Source organism: Lutjanus erythropterus, chromosome 2 (assembly GCF_056507025.1).
Source record: "Lutjanus erythropterus isolate fLutEry1 chromosome 2, fLutEry1.hap2, whole genome shotgun sequence".
NCBI lineage: Eukaryota > Metazoa > Chordata > Actinopteri > Lutjaniformes > Lutjanidae > Lutjanus > Lutjanus erythropterus.
Window position 1 is genome coordinate 5,296,865 of NC_139318.1, and position 22,535 is coordinate 5,319,399.

Sequence of the window (22,535 nt, forward strand, 5' to 3'; positions counted from 1 at the left end):
CAGACATATCTACAGTTGCTATCTCCTCCAGAACTATCTAGAGAACACTACAGGCCAGGTATTTTAGATGTATTTTTGATTTTGCGGTGAACTGTCCACTTAAACATGCAGCTAGGTTAAGTTTAGGTGGTAAAACTAGGCCATTTTGTTAGGTTTAGAAAAAGATCATGGTTTGAGTTGAAGTACACTACATTAAGTCATGTGATGTAATATTATGTAAATGAAAACTTTAAGTCCACCCCACCTTTCTCCATATGAAGACTCTCTATACTTCTCCTGTTATACATACTACAGTTACTAGAGGTCACCACCTAACAATTAACAGATATATGAGGTGTGTCAGAAAAGTAACAGGACTTAGTGTGCTGTGTGAGCTATAAGGTGGGTCAGTGTGTGATGTAATATCCAGGAGTATATAACTGCAATCTCAGCTCTCTGCAGCCATTGTATGTTTTCTCATGTTCTTTTGTTAACAGCTCCTTCATTTCAGGCCATCAAGCGAGAGAAACAAACCAAACCTGAAGTTTCGGCTGGGGAAAACTTTGTCAGAAGCTGGAAGATTACAAGTCACTCGAGGATGTCCTGACACACCTGCATGTGCCGCTTTGGCACCATCTTTGCTCAGATTTTCTGCTTGCCCAAATCTTAGGTGATAATCTTACAGACACTGTCGTGGTTCATGCCCAGCTCACTTGCGATCAGTTGAACAGTCAGCCAACAATCGCAACACACCATCTACCTCATGCACTCAACACTGGCCTCATTCCTGCTCGCTGAAGGTCTTCCTTGTCCTCGCATCCCTCTTTGAACCTCTTGTGCTACTCGAAAACCCATGAGCGTGACATTGTCTCATTTCTGTACACTTGCTGCAGCATTCTAAGTGCTTCTGACAAAGTTTTCCCCAGCCGGACCAGAAACTTCAGGTGGGTTTGTTGCTCTGTGCCCATCACTTGACAACCTGAAATTTAGGAGCTGTTAACAAAAGCACATGAAAAATGTATAAACTCTCTCTTATATACTCTCCAATAATATGTCACACAATGGTGCAATCTGCCAATCCCATAGCTCATACAGCACACTAAGTCCTGTTACTTTTCTGACATACCTCATATGGGTCATAGTAAGCCGCTTGCACAGGCGACTAAGCCATTTTCCTGCAGAGGATGGCCTGCTCTGTCAGTTGCACATCTTTGCATCCACTATAGAGCAAGTTACTGGTTTCACTGAACAGATGCACACAAGGAGACCAGGAAAAAACAGTTTTGAGTACAGTTTAATTTACTCTTCTTTTGTTGAAAGGGTTGAAAACACAAAATGATGTGGAACAACTTTGAGATGAATTCATTTTCTTACTTATGCAATCTGTACCAAGAATATAAAATTAGAAAACGAAAACAAAACAATTATAAATATTTGTAACACAATAATAAATCAGCTTGTAACTGACCTAGTAAAGTGTTTCACACGTTTGTGCCGTTTGTGTCAAACAGTCATCCAGCATGTCAAACCAAACAGGCCTGAACAGATGCATCGAAGATAAAGCTCCAAAAGAGTTGTATAATCACCAGTGGGCTGAAATTGACAAGCAAGTCAGCATGAGCTGTTATTGTGAATTTATCTACAGAAATGTTCACATACACCCACTTCCTGTTCCCGTGAGCTCCAGTGTCTTTTCATAGCTTCTGAATCATCACAAGACTCAGATTTGGCCCGGGGTCATGGCCCTGCAGCCACTGCCTTGCTTCACCTGTGTGATCTGATTGGCAGCAGAGATCAACTTAATGGGCATTTGGCAACGTGTACATGATTCACACACACAGGTGTTGTCTGGGGAGGTTTATGAGAGAGAGAGAGAGAGAGAGAGAGTGAGTGTGGGAAGGTAGACACAAATTATGGCAAATTATGTGTGTGTAAGCGCATCGGAGCCGAACGGAAGTCTTTGGGGTAGAAGTAGTCTCATTCGTGGGGTTAAAGAGCACAGTTTGTCTGTCAACATCCATGAAAGCAAGCTAAAAAGACATGAGGTTAACCCACAGGAAGCTAGTCGGCCTGATATGAAGCAAGCACGCTAGCTGTAACGTAGCCATGCTGTTTTCCAGTGATTGCAAGTGATAACTGCACAGAAACAGTTCATTTAAGGTATTTATAGTATCACAAGTTAACAGACAATGAGAATAGGATGGAGACCTTTCTGTAATCTTCATTAAGCACACAGGTCAAAGGTGTGGGATGTTAGCTAGCTTACCTACAGCTGTGTGTCAATTTGGGTACTTCTGTTAGTTCACTTTTGACATTATGTACTCACTTGCATAGTACGCAAATTTTGACAGAGTAGCAGTATTTCAAATCAAAGACTGCCGTTGTGCCCTGACCAGAAATGGCAACAGCATTCTTCTTTGTTGGCAAACTGAAGCTGGGCGGAGCTTTACTCCCACCTGCCAAAACATCCACCAACTTTTTTATTCATTTGTGTTCAATTTCCCTTCATTCAACACCTGTTAACTCAGTCAACATGAATGTCCCTTTAATTTTATCTACTTTTGTTTGCCTTCTGTTTCTCAGGAGGTTAAATATACTCTCTGTTGATGACGGCTTAATAGGTTTAAAACGTACCAATATGTTGATTTATATTTAAGTCACAGTACAAAATCTTTACAAACTTATCAAATAAATGTATAACTGGCTTCAATCCGACAACCGCATAGTGGTACCCACTGCTAAAAATACATGCATGCTAACTCAGTGTTCACTGTGGTCACCATGGCTACTTCCTTGATTGCCTGGGCCACATTGTTCACAAGTTTGGTAGCCTGTTTCTTCTGCTACATAGACGAGATGGCAACCGTTAAGGTTGAGAAGTGTTTAGTGTTCCGCACTCAACTTTTTTGGCCATTTTGAGTTGTCAGTACAGAAGTACGCACATTGAGACACAGCATGTTTGCTAATTAACAAAGCTAGATGGACAAAACTAGCCAATAGCATCCATTTAGCCATGTGGCCCTCAAAATTAACTGTCATTTTCATAACATAACATGACATAACAGTGTCTGTGTCATCATCCATAGGTTTCTGAAGAGCCATTGTGAAGCTCAGAGTGTGGACACTCTGGCCATCGCCATCTTCACATTGACTCAACTTATTCCTGGCTAATCCAAAAATGGCCAAAGACGTGGAGTGTTAACAGATTTAGCGGCTACCTAGTAAGTAACCAGCTCTCCCTCAAAGCGGGCACACCCTTAATTATGCATGACTTTAAGCCTTAATATAAGGTGAATAGGTGAGTTATATAAAATTCACCCCCTGTGCAGTTGTCATGAATGGGGAAATTAGCTTTGGAGACCAAATTTGTTTTTGTACCAGACTGGAAGCATTTGCTTTGGGGGTTGACTCGTTTTTGGAGCCAGCCTCAAGTGGCCACTCATGGAACTGCAGTTTTTGCAGCTTCTGCGACTGCTGCTTTTTTCACACCCCTCACCTCTCATACTGATGCACAAGATACCTTTAAGTGTTTGTATGAGACGCTGTCTTTTTAACTCGTGATTAGCATTATTAAGCAGTCACAGTTTGGTTAGGTTCAGGATACAAAACTACTTGGTTTGTTTTAGGAAAAGATCTTGGTTTGGGTTAAAATATGCATGTTAAGTAAATCATGTGATGCACATAATGTGAAGTAACTTAAAACTTAAGATAACTTAACAGATGCTTTGTGCTTCACAGCTGAGGGTGGTATCTGACGGCTTGGGAACAGGTTGTAACTGCCACCAGTGCTGGCTTTGCAGCTGTTTTGTGACTGTTTCACTGATTTCTGTAGTTCTTTTTGCCACGTGGAAGATAGCTGAAATTCAGCTTTTGGAATTGCAAGTAGAAGGCTGACATGAAGAATTTTTCCTGCTTGGCTGCTTGTAATTACACTCAGTACAAGAAGACATGAATGCATTATTAGCTTGCACTTAATCTACACTATTTATACATTGACCTTGTATTGTATTATTATGTATGTTGAATTTGTAATGAAAACTGTGAAATTCATTGGCATGGTTTATGCTTCCACATATATTTTCGTGTTGTTCATACATCTGTACGCACCATTTGTGAATGCAATGTCTCAAGAACCCCTTGTGAGAAATTTTGGACTGATTAGACTTTGGTGGGCAAAGGTCAAGCTCACTGTAACCTCATAATCCACATTTTTGGCCAAGATTTCATATGGTAATTAAGACACACAAATTTCACACAAATGTCTAACAGGATAAAATAATGGCATGATGGCATTTTATATCCAAAAGGTCAAAGGTCAGCTTCACTGTGACATCATAATATTCTGCAAAAACACTTAAAAAATAGACTGTGAAGACAGCATATTTCTTACTGGAGATTATTCACTGGAATCATACATGTGGATATAGTGATAGCTTCCATTTTGCCAAAAAATACACTTTACATACCATTTAATAAATTCCTTCACTCTATTATGAGTCTAGACAGACGTGAATGTAAACTGTAACTTGACTGGTTGGCGGAGGCATACAACCGCAAGGCGGTAACTCTGTTTTATTCATATTTTGACTTATTTTGAGTTGCGTGGTTCTTTGGCTCTGCCCACTAAATTAACTCAGCCACTGATAACATTTCTGGCGCCAGAACAATTTTGCCTCAGAAAAATGCATATCTACAGCAGATGAAACTCCAAATAGCATATGTGCACGTCCTAAAGCTCGATGATAAGCTTTCCTTCATCGTCACTACTGCTGGTGTCTTCTGTGTAGTCCTGGCAGCTTTGGACAGGCCTTACTCCACTGGTCAGACTCTCACCTGGCTGGTAGCCAGCAAAGAGAAAAGACTGGTATTTGTTGGTGCTGTCAGGCCTCCCAGAGTTACTGCTCTGACTCGTGTAGTCACTCTGTGCCCTCTCCTTCGTGTCTTGATAATCATCGGGTTGTGGGTATGAAAAAGGCTTTGATGGCAGCACAGTATTATTATCCAGCACACTGTTGTTCGATGTTTGCGGGTCAACCCCTGTCAATCCAGCAGCAGCTCTACTGACTTGAGCAGAATGAGAAACTTGGCTGGAGTGTGTGGAGGATGTTTTGACATCAGGCGAGAAACTTTGGTGACTTCCTAATGTTAGCTTAGTACAACAGCTTCCTGCTGTGATGTTGGGACCTGCAGTGGTATTTCCCAACTGAACGGACAGAGGGATGCTGGTCTGCTTTTGGTCCTGTTGTGAAAATGTTTGAGTTTGTTGTTGAGGGCCGGGCTCAACTCGTGAAAAGGCATTGTGAGTCTCTGACAACTGGGCCTGGACTTTGATATGTTGACTTGGATGATTGGATGTGATTGCTTCACTCAAGATCTGTGTCTGTTGGTTGTGGGTGATGCTGCTTTCCCAGTGTTGTTGCTGTGGGAAATAAAAGTTGGTCATTTCAAATGGGGGCTGTGGGGAATTAAAATTGCAAGTTTGAGTGCTGCTGGCAGGTAAATTAAGGTTATGTGACGTGCTTGGAGCTTGTTGAGGGCTCACTTGAGGGTAATTAGACATTCCTGAGTGTGTCTGGGAAAGATGCTGCTCCAATAGGCTAGAGCTTTTTAGGGAATCCACATTGGCCTTTCTGTCTTCTCCCTGTTAATAAAAAAAGAATATGAGAAGGACTATTACCATTATAGCATCACAATAATATCCATTTAACCCTCCATTGAAGTTTCTCATTAACTTTCTGCATTGCTCACATACCACAAGCTTAATATGTAGAACATATCAGATTGGTGGTACATCAGTTGTTCCAAGCACTGCTCTTCAACTATTTATCCTTACCTTATACAGCTCTATAGAGATGACTGCTTTTTTTTATAGAAGAAGGTTAAGTTAGAGAAGGTTAAATCATTATTGAATAAGGGTAGAGTTGTTGGGACTGTGTTTTTAGATCTTAATGCTAATGCTACCCTCCTCTCCAAGTTATCTACATGTAATTTCTCTCCAGATGCTCTTAGGTGGATAGGTGGAGGTGGAGTCCTACCTTTCTGACAGATCTCAATTTATCAGGGCTCTCAGCTCTTCCACTGGTGTCCCTCAAGGCTCCACACTGAGCCCACTTCTATTTAGTTTGTGTGTTAATGATTTACCATTCGTACGCCTTCAAGCTATTCTCCTCTCTAAATTATCTGCCATTAATTTCTCTCCCGATACCGATAGGTGGGTAGGTGCGTCAATGATTTGCCATCCGTATGCCCGAACCTGGAGACTCAAATGCATGCTAATCACACTCTAATATATGTACACAGCAATGCAAAAAGCCAAAGTGCCTCTATCCTAGCTAACGCAGTGGTAACTGAATGGTTAAAACATTGCTGTCTACAATTATATGTGTCAAAAAACAGTATTATGTATATGACAAAGAAAGTTAGCAATACTGTTGAGCCACACATAAACAAACAAAGATTGTCAAAGTGCAAAATGCAAATTTACTGGATGTTAGACTCAAGTCTCTAATTGAACAGGTTTGAAACAGGATTAAATACAACCTAGCTAACCTAATTTCAGATTCATCAGAAATTACATGTGAGGCTGCTAGAATCTGCATGAAAGCTGTGAACATATTCTCTTTCTGTGTCTCACATGTGTCCTTGCTTGTTGTTCTTGTCCTTGCTTCTGTTTGTTTGTTGTTGTGCTGTTTGTTCTTGCCTTGTTGAACTGAGAGTTGCTCTGCTTTTATTGCTGCCCACATCTGTGTTCAGTTTTTACTGCAATTAACGTCACAATAATTGTTATAAACTTCTTAATTTTAGATTGATCTTAAGCTGCCACTTTTCCATGAAAACTACCATTTTGGCTTATTCTGACATATTTACAGTAATGTTTGTTAATATACTCAAATAGGTGAAACTCAAACAACATGTAGTGTCAACAGTGTGTCAAATAGGCCTTGGCAATATAGCTAAAAAAGTCTATAATGATAGTGAAGTTTCATACAGGTAGATATGGATAATCATCAATCATGTAGCTCGTGACTGATAACATGTGTGCTCCAAAGGGTGGGGTCAGCTGTGGTGGCAGCAAACCAAGCATGATGTCCTGTTTCCAGCTTCTCCAGCTGAACCCCTCAACCTCTGATAGCTGTTGTCTGACTTCAAGAAATACAAAAAACTGCCACGCCAGTGAGCTGACCTGTCCTTTTTATCTGCAGTCGGCTGACTCAGTGATCTCTTAAAACAAACTTTCTTTTCAGTTTTCTTTTCTTTTTAAATTTTTAGGGTTTTAACTGTTTTTATTTCGTGAAATGTTTTCATTTTCCTATTCTTGCCTTTTACACTGTATTTTTTTACACATCATAAACACAGTCTTCTTTTAAAATCTGATGACTCTCCAACCTGTCTGTTTCATTTGCTGCCCTTGTGAAGCACTTGGTAATGTGCTGTTTTGTTTTGGTGCCTTTGCAAAGCACTTTGTAATGTGGATTTTGAAGTGCTCTCTTATAGAGATTATTATTACTATTATTTTGCATGCCGTTGTCTCACATGCCACACACGCTGTTTGTTGTCTCACGTGTAACTCGTATGAGCCGGGGCGGGAGCACACGTGTGGTTTTTCTCTTAAATAATGAGCTGTTCACGTGTCACTCCTAGCTTGTTCAATTATCACAGGATATGACAGGCCGTTGATGAGCCGGGGCATATTCCTTACACGCTTTAATGGTGGTTTGCATTTAATGCATTTACGTGAAACTATCAAACTGCTGCCTCATTGGTACTGATGATGTGTCTATCGGCTAGGGCTGCACAATTAATCGCAGTTGCAATAAAATCACAATATGGACAAGTGCAATATCCAAATCACAAAACCAGAACCAAATTGCAATTTTTTGAAAAAGGAAAAATGTGCGAGAAACATCATTATAATGAAGTACTGTAGAGCTGCAGAAGATGACCTGACCTAAAAATCTTGTTCTCCAGATGAAAGAAAACATGTTTGTTTGGTTCAGACCTCAATAAATATCACATCATCATCACTTTCATAGGCTTTTTTCAGTGAACATGAAAAGTGTAATGTAAAACTGATCATTTCCACTAATCGTATCACATATCACAATTGCAATTTCAGTCAAAATAATCACCATGGTGTGTTTCTGAGAATTAAGTTGCTTGAGTTTGAGGAGTTTTCACCATTCTCTGCGCACCTTTGTAGCATGTGACATTTTGCCAGAGACCTGCTTCTACATGTTTATCTATTAATATGCACCAGCCCTGAGAAATAACTAAACTAAACTAATCAAACCTTATATGGAAGAAATTCTGCCAAAAAACAGAATTATGCCAATGTAACTACTGTCAGCTGCCTAGTTGTGGGTTGTTATAATGGATTGCTGATGTTTTCAGCTTTGGCAAAAGGCTCATAAAGCCTCATAATTTATATCTGACTTGCCACTGTGTGTGGCTCTGCAATGTACATTTTTGTTTAGCATATTTTGTTATGTGGTGTAAATCTTTCTGTGTTTTTTTTTTTTTTTAAACCACATTCATCTCTGTGCGGCACATCTTGGGAGTCACATATTTACTGCTCTGCAAATATTTTGTGAGAAAAACACAATTCTGGCTTGGGTGTTTCGCTCTTCTTGCTAAACGTCTTTAAAAAATGAAAAACAATTGCGTGATGTAACGACCGCATTATGCCTGAAACCTGCTTCCACATGATCCCCAGATCAGGACAGTCTGAATATCTCTGGCGGTGAGGGATTTGTAGAAAGATTTAGAGGAGTTTAAGAATAATCAAAACAATAAAAAGTATGCAGAAAGAATGCTGAGTTAGAAACATTTTGGGACATTTTGAGTCTGTTTTCTGACACTTCTGTGACATTTCTCTATTGTCTGCATGTCATTTGGAGATGGTTTGTGGCATGTTAAACAATAAAATCATTAGTATTTAGGATCTTATATTTATTCTGAATGCGTTTACATGCTGTGTCTGTGCTGAGAGCGGTGAATAAATCCATAAAGTCTCACCTCTAGCTTTGTCGTATCCTGTAAACACACGTATCTGCAGTTAGACTCGGCCTTGCTCCACTGTCCCGGTTCCTCGTCTGTCTTGATTCCTCCATTCTTATCCTCTCCCGCTGCCCCTCCGCCACCCTGCCCCTCCATGCACTGGTGGTTTGTTTCTTCAGCCTCTTGGCTCTGCTTCGGCCTCCAGTCTGGCTGTCCAGGGGTCCCTCCATATCCCAGTGTCTGCGGCTCCTTCTGGGCTCCACGTCCCACCAGGGAGTCTCCCTCAATGAGCCCTGAGGTAAGAGAAAAACTTTGTTTAGGACACAGTGTTGCTTAACTGTCAGTTTTCTTTTTTCCTGAAAACTAAGGTGGAGATTATACAGCTTATAAAACTATAGCAGGTAGTGACATTTACTTTTGGATAAACACAATGCATTATATGAATGAATGAATTATAAAAATGAATATAATCTTCTACCAGTCCATCAACCAAATTAAAGTGAATAATGTGGCCATTTTTTTCTGGTGGGATACATATTTCTTGTGATACACACATGGACTAATGTGGTCAGATATTATATGCAGTGGAGGATGTGCAGTAACCACAATTGTTACAAATCAAAACTGAGAAAAATCCTTTTTTTTTTCAAACTTTTAGACTTTCTAGAATTAGACTGGTGGTGCATTGTGCTCAAACAAGCCACTTTGCTCACCTGCTTTTGAATTGTTTGGAGCATTTCCACTCCCAGAAAACTGTTTCAGAATCTGAAAAGTTGGTTCCTAGGTAGAACCAAAAACAGCAGATTTTGCTTGGGAACCAAAGTTAGCATGTTATATTCTGCAGGTGGTTTTACATCGAGCAACGGCCTCCTGATGATTACAATATTTTCACTTAAAACTGGTGGTAACAGCCCCAAAGTTCCAAAATACTTTCATGGAATGGATTCAAGAACCAGAGCTTGTTTGGTGGAAAAAGGCTGTAAGAAAGCTTAAATGGGCCAGCACCATCCCTCCTCCTCTTAAAGTTCCCCATTAATGATCAATTTTGAGCAAGTCTGAGGTGTTAAATGAGGGAAACTTAATTAACTGTGAAATGGCGATGGTGAATTCTTAATCATTCGTGCTTTGTTGTAAATTCAGCATCAACTTGCCAACATAACAGCTATTTGAACACTGTTTTGACTGAAGAGGACATTTTATTGATGGAAAACATGCCAAATTTCGAAAAAAAAAAAAAAAAGAAAAAGTACAGAAACACAACCAATATAGACTATGTGACCCGTGGAGAAAGTCCCCAGACTCCCTTAAAATACTGTGCAGTTTTGCGAGTTGGTTAGATAAACTTCTGCAACTTTGTGAAACACTGTCAGTGACAAATTCTCAATTATTTGTGCATTTTTAGAACTTCTGCAAATTTCTTTCCTTTAGTAAAAACATGGCGTCTGTTTAGCCCAGTGTGTTGGCTACTACTTCTGGGCAGCCAGTTTAAAACAACAATCTCTGCAAACAGATATGATGTAGCCACGTGTTTATTTGCATATAGAGCGGGGAAGTGAGATTTGACCATATGTGGAGACGGATTCTAATGCAAGGTGTGAAATCAGGTACTCATGTCCTCTTGTGATCGGACGCATGTTAAAGCCAGGTGTAAACAGGGCCAGTGACCTCCGTAATGCTACTGAAAACTAGCGGCAAGAGAGTGACCTTTATCCTTAACCTGGCATAAACAGTAATAATCTGCTGGAAAATTCAATTTACAGTGGACACATTTTCAGGACTACTCCAGTGTCAGTCCTTCCAGGGCGACTAGAAACCTGATTTGTTCTTTCAGTTTAGACAGGAGGCAGCAGATGAGCAGAGGTCAGTGAGTTTTGTTAATCCTGTTCTGCCTTGAATGGCCTTTTGACTTTGTAATTGTCTGCAACTTTCAGCTCCTTGAACTTAAAGCGTGGCTAAGTTGGTGATGGGGATTGAATGACACTTTAAAATAATGCAAAACACTGCTCTGTGAGGCAGCTCACATGTCACAGTTTTAAGGATAATAATGGTCAAAGTGAAAGCCACACGCACTGGTTTGGACCATGATTTCATTTCTCCATGTTGGGATTTTTAAGCAAACCAACATTTGATTATTCTGTTTCTAAATCGTGCATTTAATTTCTCCGTCAAAGACCAGAATGCCCCCACATCAATTGTGGGTTTTTGAGTACTTGGCTTGGGTGCAGTACACAAAACCAGGTTCTCCCAAGGCTCCACTCTGCAAATCTGTGACCCTGTACTGCCATCGTGTGGTGAAAACTGGTCTCTGCCATCAAATGCACTCATTAAAACCTGTTAGTAAAAGCACACTGAGTGTCATATTCTGCCCTACAAAAAGGCAGTAACTTCAAGTTACACTAATCAAGAGTCACAATCATTTTTGTGACATTAAAGACATTTATCATGTGGATAAATATCTTCTCCAGGATTTGTAATTACAGTAAATGCAAAAAGCCATAGAGAAACCACAGCAAACCACCATAACTTCACTTCTAACTTGTAAAATATCTGCAAGAAAATGAAGAAATATGTCAACTATGTGCATTATACTACTTTTTATAACAACAGTACAGAAAAATATTAAAATAAGATCACAGACTCATCGCTACGACTCTGATCCCAAGTGTGAAAATGTATTACAATAAAATTAAGCATCATAATTAAGTGTCTTTTTATTGGAAAAGGTTTGATGGTATTTAATATTTTTTTTATCTGTTGCAATACATCACCTTTCATATTTAAAAATCCAATTTTATTTTATTGGAATATAAATATTAATAGCTTCAAATGCTCATCTGAAAAATATTGAAATCATTTCATTTGAAGTTACTTGGAACTTCACAAGCATACCGTAATATAGTAATAATCGTTAATAAATGATGATTATAATAATGTAAGGAATAACAGTAAAAGTTGCAATTTTATTTTTATATCATTATCAGACTAAGTGTTTTATCACATTTGTCATTATACTGCTTTTTAAAGTGATCAGATAAAATGGAAGTTACTGCCCTTTGCTTTGGTATAACCTAATATTTTTTGGTGAGCTCTGCAAAGGCAGAATACAGCAACTTCCAAATGAGGTCAAAGGTCAAATCAGAGGTCAGGATTAATATTTAGAAAGAACAACCTGATATAAACCTGATATAAAGCTGCCACATATCCAGTTATCAGCCTGCAACTATTTTGGCTCTGCACTCTGGGAAGTTACTGCCTATTTCCTTTGTAGGACAATAATGTACTTAGATAAGACAAGCTGTTGTGTTGTCTCTGTCCTCCTGGACATTGGACTGAACCAAAGAATGACTATGAGGTTAAAGAGACTGCAGTATGGGGGTAATCTGAGGCTGTTCACATCCACGCCAGATGATCTCAAGATTCTCGAGACTTTGTTACAACAGAGGCCCAAATCACCACAAGCTGGACACAGAGAACCCGGGGCTTTAGGAGCCTGTGGTGGCCTGGAGCACTAGTAAATTAGCCTTGTAGCCTACAGTATTTCAGTGGCTTTTTGCCTTCAGTCTGGTCTTCAGCAGTGAAATACACGATCAGCTGGAATGAAGTCAGGTGGCTGACTTAGCAAGAACATTTTTCTGACTGGCTATAAAACTACTTTGTCCCAAAACTTGGAGACTAAACTGGAGATGTTCCATTTTTTTTCTTTCCTGATTCTGACTCCTGAACTTTGTGTATCAGCCAGAATACAACACCAGTGTGTGGTGGGTCTAATAAAGTTCATGATATCAGATTGGTGCATAGACTCACGTACTCACTAATATTTCTGATACTGGTGGTATTGGAATAGAAACAAGCCAAATATAAACACAGCCTGAAATATACGTTGAGAATGGATGTGACTGTTGTGAAGCTATTTAACCTCATAGTCGTTTAATTGCAAATCCAATGTGCTGGAGTACAGAGCCAAATCAATGGCAAATCCACAAACTTCCTCACATCCTTAAAGGCACAGTTCACGCCAAAATCCAAACTACATGTTTTTCCTCTTAAGTGCAGTGATATTTATCCATCTAGATAGTTCTGGTGTGAGTTGCAGAGATTTGGAGATATCAGCTGGAAAGATGCTTGTGGTGCTCAAAGTACAAAAAAAAAAAAAAAAGAAAGAAATTCAAAACTCAACAGCAATGTCATTTTTCCTAGAAATCATGACATGTTTACTCAAGAGGTAATCCACAGACCTCATGAGCAGTTTCATGTAGGAACCATTTTCTTTCTACTGAACTACACCTAGCAACCGTATCACCACTCATGAAGAAGAGGCTTGTGCTTGTGACTGAGCATGATGTAAACATTAATGCTGGAGTGGTTTATTTTTGGTGTCACACTCTAAAAATGAAAAAGTTGAACTTCGGCAACAGACTACAATAAATTTCAAATTCTTAAGCTCTGAAAAAGTTTTACCAGCTACTGATCTTTTGTTGGGATAATTTACTTATTTGCTTTACTTCAGATAAACTTAAAGCTTTGAGGTTTTTTTTAAACTACTTAATTTTTCAGTCAATTAAAAAAAAGACAAATCAGGTTCAAAGCTCACTGTGACCAATTTTAATTTTTTTTGTTTTGTTTTGTTTTAGTTTCTAAAACTCAAAGAGTCAAGTTCATCTAAAGAGGAAAAGTAAATTATTTCAGCTAAAGCTTATAGGTCAACAAAACTTTTTAAAGTTAATTTCAAAATGTTAAGAGTTAGAGTTGGGCTCAAAACACACAAATGTATTGCAGTCTGTTGAAATTTAAAGTCATCTGAACTAACTACTATTTTTTTTTTTTTACCGTGCACTATGCATAAGTTCTATCGCAACCTTTAAGCTTAATGTAATTTAAGTAGTCTGAGAAGACTAGACTTTTGCTCCTCTTCTGACTGAGAATGAGACTCAGTAATTAACTATATTTCCTCAGAATCAGTTTCTGCACCTTTAATGGTGTCCTACTCAGCTGAGCTGTAACGTTAGCATCACTGAGCTAGCTAGCGTGGTGGTACGGTTGGCGGGTGTAGTTCGGTAGAAAGAAAATAGTTCTTGCATGAAATTGCTCACATCAAGGTCTATGGATTATCATGAATAACTGGTTTCTGGAAAGAGACATTGGTGTTGAGTTTTACCATGTATTTTCTTTTGCAGTTTGAACACCACAAGCCCAGTACATTATATTGGAGAGAAGACTCTCCAGAACCAAAAATCTAACCAGATGCATAAACAACACTACAGGCCAGAGGAAAATATGTATCTTTGATTATGGGCTGAGCTGTCCCTTTATTATCATTAAATATTCATATATACCTGCAGCAGGGCTCTGAACACTCTGTGACACAGCAGGGATGTCTTTGGGTCTTTCCACCTGGATGTTACATGAGGCTGGAGTAAATTGAGCCAGTTGTTTTTCTGAGTGGGGTGAGCTGATTATTTCCTGTGATTCACCTAGACTCATCTCCTGTGAAGGGGCAGAGCTGTCCATAGGGCTCACCCTGTCACATCCCATGTTTGCCTGTTTAGATGCATTCGGATACTCTGTCAATGTCGACTCCGCTGGATTACTGCAGTGGATTGATGCTTGTGGGTTCAGCTGTCTCGGAGCCTTACACTGATTGATGAAATTCGAAGAAACTGAGCCAGAGAGTTCATCCGCACATGCAACACCAGAGGCCTGACCAAGCTGCAGAGGGGTGTGGCTTTCTCCGATTTCTAACCTTTTGTATACAGAGGCCTCACCCTTTGTTTTCATTGTGCCTTCATGACACGTGGCTCCTTGATTTTGGAGTTCACTTTCTTTTCCCAGTATTTCTCTCCTCGCACTATCCTGGCTTACTATGCCCGAAGAAACGGAGGTCATGATGAGCTTGTACTGGCCAGAGAGCGTTTGAGAGACAACTCCACCCTGGCCGACCTTCCTGCCTGGTAAAAGTGATTCCTCAGCACAGTGGTTCAGAGAAAGGGCATGATCCTCCTCTGACGTTTGGCTCCTTCCTGACTTTACACCTTTGAGTGAAGCAGCGGTTGACATAACAGTATTGCTCTGAGTCTCTGTGACCGTGTTTACATGACTGTATTTGTGTGAGTGTCGCAACAGGCCTTCAGGAGGTTTAGATTCAGCAGATACTGAGGCCTGATTGGAATCACTGAATTCAGTCAGGTGGAGATTTGGCTCTCCCTTCCCAAATTGTACAGACAGTGGAGGTTTTATTCTCTCCATGTTAAGCGAGGATAAAGACTCCCTTTGATGTCCTGGCTGGTGACGGTCCGGTCCCTCATTTCTAATTTCCATGGTGACTGAGCTTCGAGCTTTATCATGGGTTTCCGTATCATGTCTCTGTGTGAGGGCATTAACTGCTTGCCTCTCAATCTGTGGTTCAATGAGAGCCAGCTGCTCATCAGATATGATCTGAAGGCAGATCTGTAGGTCTGCTGTGTGAACATGGAACACATTTTGAGCGGCTGGCTGTATCTGGTCAAATGGTACGACCTGACAAGGTACAATCGGGGTGTTTGAGCTGGCATATGCTGGCGAGAGTTGTGTGTTTGACAGAGGAGGGTTGGGGTTAGGCTGATCTGGTAAGAAAGCTGTCTGAGATGTCTGATATCTGTTTGTTGTGGTTACGGTAGGTGTAGCTGTGAAATTTGCAACCATGGGTACAAGAGGTCTGGGTAACTGCGCAGGTGCTGAGCCCACTGCAGATTTTGAGGGCTGTATTGAAGTGCTGCATAATCCTGCTTGATAATTTTGTCGACAGGTTGTGGTTTTTGTGGGTGCTGCAAATTGCCTGTGCACTACTAAACTAGATGTCACAGTTTTATTGAGACTTGATGTTGCAACCTGACAAAGGGTTGAGACTGTGCAGGGCAAGAGAAGCTGGCCTTGTGTGGAGCTGAGCGTCTTTTTGATATCACAAGTCTGCAGCAACGCTGAGGTCACAGGATCACTACATTTCTTTTCAGAAGTTGTGACCGACAGCGGGGTTTGCTCAGCGTGAGAGGTGAAACTGCGGCCATCGGTTCCTGCTGGTTTATCCACAACATGTGCTGAAGAATTTGACTCAGGTTCAGCAGCACTGGGTAACTTTAGCTGGTATTTGGGCAGGAAGCTGGTCTTGGCAGCAGAGGGGGTGGAAGTGGCTAGCGAGGTGTTAACAGACGGCATATTTGCATTGATTATGCACGGCGGGAAGAGAGCTCCTTTGAGCTGAGAGTGTTTTAGATTGTTTTGAAGGCTGATATAACTGAGATTTGTATCCTGCTGAGGTGCACTGCCCGTGACAGAGGGAGGGGGATGAGTCAATGTGTTTGGGTCAGTCTCCATCTCCAGAGTGCAAATCATTTTGTCATCAGTTTTCTGCTTTTTCCTGTCAGAAGGAACGTGGGCTTCACAAAGCTGTGAGCTGGAGTCAGTATGTTTTTCTTCATTAATCAGCCTCCCATCCTCTGCTCTGCTCATGCTGTCTTTTTTCTGGCTAACCAGTGATCCAATTAAAGGCAATGGCATCACTGACAAAGACAGATTTCTCCGGAGAGGAGACTTGAGAGAGCTGCCTGATGTATGACTAGTTTTTAGATTAAAATCTGCAGCAGAGACAAAGGATACTTTTGCAGGAGGGCAGTCTGGATGACACACTGTTGCACTGCTGCTTGTGAAGTTTATTGTTGAGCCTGTTGTTACCGTTGCCTCCTTCTGAGCTGCTGACAACCTTTTTTGCAAGCCCTGAACAACCTCATGCTCTGGATTCGTCGAACATTTCCTGCCTTTGATAACACCGTCATCACCACCCTTCTCAGCATTGTAGAGCTTTTTGAACGTACCTCCACCGTACATGTACCACTTGTTGTAAGCAAACTTCTGAGCTTTCTTCCTGCGGAACTTTCTGTTGCTTGGCTCTCCACAAATGTCACCACCGTCCCCGTCGCAGCTGAGACTACCGGCGCACGCCTCCTCCACAGATGAATTCATGAAGATACCGTCTGTTGCGTGGTTGCAGTCTACGGCTGTCTGCCGGACCAGTGGGCGGTGGGTGGATGACTGCTGGTTCACAGGCTTGATGGCGAAACCTGTTGGATTGATCTGGCCTGAGCTTCCCCTCCGAACAAGTGTTACATAATCACTTTGATAGGAAGAGGTTGGGCTGCTCTTCTCCGGTTGCAGGAGGGTCACACTGAAAGGCAGGGAGTTGCTGCGGGTTAAGGGGGCATGCTCCATGGTGTTGGAACGCTGAGTGGGCACAGAGTTGTAAAATCCAGGCTTCTTGTTTCTTTGTAACCCAACATTTGGAGTCTTACTGATCCTCATGTCAAAGTGAAAGGAATCCTTGTATGTGTATGGCATGGGGAGGTCGATGCTACCCTGCTTTGACAGAACTGTCTTCCGTGGCCTTACATTCTCCAACTGTTTGTCCTCCACAACAGCTGAATTCTCAGAAATCAGCTTTGATATGCGCTCCTCCAGTGTCTTATGCTCCTGCTCCCTCACAGTGTCTTTGGGTTCCTGTCCGCCTTGGCCTGGTTCTGACAGTGTTTGTGTACTAGCGGCTTCCTCAAGATGCTCTTTGGTGGATTCAGTAAGAGAATCCATGCTGTGATCAGGTAAAACGCTGCTGGGGCTTGGGTAGTGGTCACTGCTCTCACTGAAGCCAGAGTCGGTGCTCTCATGGCTCTGTGATTTGCCTCTGGACACAGAGCTCTCCCACTGCTTTGAGAACAGGGTGGCCTCTTGTCTCTGAAGAGGAAGGTGTCGACCAGTGGTCAGCTGAGCTTTTTCGTTTTCCAGCCTCTGTTTAACAATGTCTGTTGTTACCTTTCCACTTTCGTTTGGCTCTTTGGTCTTTTGATCTGCAGCGGTCAACTCATTGTGTTCACCGACAGGACCGGACGTCTTTACAGAGCAGACCTTTACAGCACTGGCTGGACAGATGATCTCAGCAGCGGCAGGTAGCGCAGCATCCTTTTCCATGCTGGCTGACTCCTCCACAGACAAACTGGAGGTACAAGTCTCTCTGGAGCTGGACATGCTGCTGTCCAGGCTTCCCAGACTGCTCTGCTCCGACTCAGACGAGAGGCGAGCATGAGCCTGAGTTCGCTTGTGTTTGTAGAGGTTGCTCTGAGTCTTGAAAGAAATTCCACAAGTAGTGCAGGGGTAGGGCCGCTCCCCGGTGTGGCAGCGGAGATGCTTCTCCAGCACACTGGGCTTCATACAGTCCCGTCCACAGTGAGGGCACACGTGCTTCCCTGCTGACTTGGGTCTGGCTGCGGGAGAAGCAGCTGCCAGACTCAAACTCGGCTGAGACTGCAGCCCACCGGCAATATGGAGCGTCAGAAAGGGAAGCGTCTCCTTGGAGTAAAGCGGCGGCATGGCCAGATGGAGTGTGGCTGGCTCGCGGGCAGCTGCAGGAGGCTGGGGGTAAGGCTGTGCTGGTAGAGCAGGCACTGCGTGGATGTAAACAGCCGTCAGCGGGGCCTGGATGTCCATCCTTTTCTCTGTCTGCGCTGCAACGGCGTTGATGTGCACTGGAGCACTCGACAATCCTGGCTTGCCAGTCTCCATGGTAACACTGCTGCTGTCGTGATGTACTAGTGCCAGGACTCTAATTACCTGTAAGATAAGAACAGTTTGCATTAGACCTCTGCTTTGCCTCAGATCAAATGGGGCAGATCTGTCTGTTTGAGCGGGGATGTTTTTCTAGGTCTTCAAAATGGGAGACATTCCTGGAGAATATTTTGTAACTGTGCCAGTGGAGCAGAGAAAAGGAGCATAGCAATGAATAAATGCACTAAAGCAGTTAATGATGACAGATATGCAGCACCCTTCAGGACAGATGGCTAATAAAGCAATTAATCCAGTTTGGATTTTGCATGTAATAAATTCCAGAGAGATGTGTTTTTCTCCTTTATACCTCAGTGATATCATTTTTGTGATAAGCAGTAAGACCCATGGTTACAGAGCGCAGAGAAAAGTGGAGGCATTTGAATCTCTGCTTTTTCATTTCAAGAGCAGGTGGTGCAGGTTTTGTGCGCAGGCAGTGATCATATACGAGACAAAAACATAGAGAGAAATGTGTACATACAGTAGAGAGAAACAAGGGTGATGTAGGAGAATGACTCACATCAGGAGAGGGAAGAGGGAGTGAGATCAGATACTCATACAGTACAGCAGAAGCTTTTATCTCCGCAAATGAAATGTGTCTGCTGACATTAGCTGTTGCCTCTGTCACCAGTCTGCACCAATTAAATGGCAAACCCTTGATGTTCACAGTAGCATGTGGCGGCTTTGTCTCCCGACAGACCGTCATATTTGTGCAGTAATCTAATCAAAGCGTGCAGCCACCTACATGAAAAGATAAATAGCTTCATATTAGGTCAAGCAAATTTCATTTCCTGTTGCTGTGATGCTGCTTGTTCTGCATGTATTGTGATTTTGCATAATTCACCCACAGAGGTACCGTTGGCATGGAGCACACTCTTTGTTAGTTGTACAGCATGAGCACGCCCACGTTAGATACTTTTTGTGGTGCTGTGAGCTGAGGAAAGTTTGTTACTGCTCATATTTGAGTCAGTTCTCTGTCAAAACCAGACGCTGTGTGCAAGTGTATTTTAATTTTCAAACATTCTTTGCTTGGGAGCTTAGATCTACACTCTTTCTATAACGTGCTTTCACTTGCTTACAGCTATGTACATATGACATAATCATACACTTTCAGCAAATCCATAAAGACATACACTTGTATGGACCTTTGAATCATTAAGAAGGGTGTTTTTTTCTACAGTTTAAAACTGTGTACAAGTGTGTCCTGGGTGGAATGGGTTCAGGGAGAGGTCAATCTGTACTGAAAACAGCTCCTGCTTACAGTAAGAAGAAGTATCAGCATTAAAATGTAAATAAAAAGAAAGTCTTTTTGATTTCTCTGATTTCCTGTGTCATTAAGAGAAAATGTTCTCTTGCTCAGACTGTGTAAATGGAGCGTTTGAAAAGAGGAAATACCTAATGGTGTTGCCATCACACAGTGTAGGTAAGAATACAACTACAAGCAACCACAACATGCCATAACTAGGCCAAAAGTCAGGCACAACAGTTATAAAGAGAGAAGTAAAACAGCAGAAGTCACTTACCTTCACGCTTTGCTCTTCAATCAGCAACAATTATCCAGCTTAGAAAGTCTTCTACACTGAACAGCCACATCCTCGGGATTCCTGCTCATTTCAATCTGCTCTGACATCCAGGCCGTTCTCAAATCTGATTCTCTCGCACAGCTCTTTGACATGAACTGTTTCTTGTCACGAGGAAGCGGAACAAATGCAAATGAGAGAGAAGATGCACTATGAAAGTGGTGAGGCAGAGAGGAGGAGAGTGAGGGAAGGAGAAGGGCTGGCTGGCTGGCTGGGTGGCTGCTGCTGGGTGGGTGTGTGGCTGTCAAACAAAGACTTCCGGAGGACAAGTTGAAAACATAGATTACACAGAGTGATCAGCGGGAGTGAGAGAGCCGAGAGGCCTTGCGCAGGCACAGATGGAAGGATTTTACAGCTAATACAAAGTGTTGTGCAGAAGTGAAAGCTGCCTGGGAGAGGAAGTGCAGTGACAGAGGCGAGCTTACCTTCAACAGTCACGTTGGCTGACTGACTGACTGACTGACTGACTGACTTTACCATCAACAGTATCTGACTTCTGGCTCACTTATGTACTCGCTCCCCCACCTACCTACTTCCTCCCACACACTGTGTTGCATACACCCACATAGACAAGGGTGCAGCAAAGCTAATGTTGATGTGGCTGCTCGGCTGCACGTGCACTGCTCTCCCTCTCTCAGGCAGAGAACAGATGGATGAGTTGTGAGTGGCTGTAGTGAATTTCCCACCTCCAACCACAGCAACCATTAAAATATGTATCATTGCACGGGTACACCAGTTCACACTGCACATGCTTATACAGTAGTGCAGTCACACTGTCTCATTTGTGCTCTTTGTTGCTGGTTGAAACCAGCAAAGTTGTGAAACAGAATTCAAATTATATTGCTCCTTTCAAACAGGAATTTGAATTATCCTGAGGAATGCCTTTTCTTCAGCTGTAATTCATGTTATTGTGCCGTAGTCATACCTACATTCCAGCATCACAACTTTTTTTTTCAGTTCATGACAGTATAAAAAGACAAACAAGAGCCAGACAGATATATCAGTTGGCGGATATCAGCCGATACTGGCTGATCACAGCTATATTGGTATTGTCTCATATGTGCCGATATGAAAACTTTATCTTTGAGAGAACATGCAGATTGTTTTTTATTTCTGTATTTCTATCTATCTATCTATCTATCTATCTATCTATATATCTGTGTGTGTGTGTGTGTGTGTGTGTGTGTGTGTGTGTGTGTGTGTGTGTATGTGTGTGTGTGTGTGTGTGTGTGTGTGTGTGTGTGTGTGTGTGTGTGTGTAGACGAATCCAGTGACCACCATCTTGCAGCACCACCATTGTTGTGGTGGCATGCCATGTCCACCACTCTCGGCATCTGCTGGTTGGATCTACAAAGGAACCCCAAATTTGCGAGAATCTTGCAAGATTTGTCGTGTTTTCGGTCAAACTGTTCACTCTCGTGTCTGCTGTTACTTGCTAATAGTGACAGCATGCATGATTGGATTGACAGCGGCCCTCAGTAACTGGTGAAGGTTCATTTTATTATCGTTATTCAAATGTTACATAGTAGTTAGATGCTGGTAATGACAACAGCCAGAAATGGATAATGAAGAAGAGAAAACACAGACCACCTCTGCCACATTAAAAAAAATACATATTAATTCACATTTTTCATTGGGTATTGAAGATTTTCAGGAACAAAGTTCCTGTCTGTTAATGTTTTTGATCCACTGTGACATGGTGGTCCTCTGTACACTCTGCAGAGTCTCTGGTCTCTGACAGCAGCACTCTTCATCAAATAGCCTCAGTTTTTGTCCAGAGTTTAAGTTTGACGCAACTGTTGGAGCAGCCAAACTGCACAGCTTCTTCCAGACTTCCTAGACATTGTTTTTTAAAAGTAACGTTGCATAAAAAGTAAGTGGAAGGTAAAAAAGGTACCTCTACTACTTCTACTTGTCAAGACAAAATGGTGATATAAAACTGATTTACAGAGGAGAATGTATACAAGTTGAGAAGCATTATAATGAGATCCAAAAACTGCTGCAGATTTTTGATAATTCATGACTTTTTCAGACTTTTTGTTTTTTGATATATTTGTATAATATTAGTACTTATTTATAATAATCTGTGCAAGTTTACTGTTTGAGTAACCTGTTGTCATTCTGCTGCCTCCATTATATATTTTTGTGTTTGTTTGATGCGCACATTTGAGAGATCGGGATTTACCTGAGGAATGGGCTGATATATAGGTAACAGAACTGTTTTACCCCCTAATACTGTTAGCAGCACTGGCCCCAAAACTTGGTCAGGCCCTATATGAAACACACGTTTTCACATTCTCATCCACTTTTTGTCCACATGACCAAACTCCTCGTAATGACCAAAGTCAGTGCCAGAGGTAA

The 22,535-nt window shown here is 41.7% G+C and overlaps 1 protein-coding gene across 2 annotated transcripts; it reads right to left on the bottom strand.

Moving 5' to 3' along the window:
* Positions 1-3,455: 3,455 nt before the first annotated feature.
* znf831 (zinc finger protein 831) lies at positions 3,456-20,606 on the bottom strand. Of its 2 annotated transcripts, XM_084726751.1 has the most exons (5): positions 20,118-20,606; positions 14,310-18,603; positions 8,995-9,269; positions 5,522-5,620; positions 3,456-5,398 (listed from the first exon to the last, which is right to left on the bottom strand). In XM_084726751.1, exons 2-5 carry the CDS (start codon positions 18,553-18,555, stop codon positions 4,709-4,711), a joined length of 5,310 nt encoding a protein of 1,769 aa, XP_084582877.1. In that variant the 5' UTR covers positions 18,556-18,603; positions 20,118-20,606; the 3' UTR covers positions 3,456-4,708. The 2 variants fall into 2 exon arrangements, with proteins under 2 accessions (XP_084582877.1, XP_084582869.1); XM_084726743.1 differs by having other exon boundaries at positions 3,456-5,620.
* Positions 20,607-22,535: the final 1,929 nt, after the last annotated feature.

What these genes read in the sequence shown, in the direction of transcription:
- znf831 (XM_084726743.1), bottom strand. Translation starts at nt 18,555, where the DNA reads ATGGAGACTGGCAAGCCAGGATTGTCGAGTGCTCCAGTGCACATCAAC. An exon ending in TGTTCAGAGCCCTGCTGCAG is followed by an intron (nt 9,270 to 14,309) that starts GTATATATGAAT and finishes CTCTTACCTCAG; the next exon opens with GGCTCATTGAGGGAGACTCC. An exon ending in AGGATACGACAAAGCTAGAG is followed by an intron (nt 5,621 to 8,994) that starts GTGAGACTTTAT and finishes TTTTATTAACAG; the next exon opens with GGAGAAGACAGAAAGGCCAA.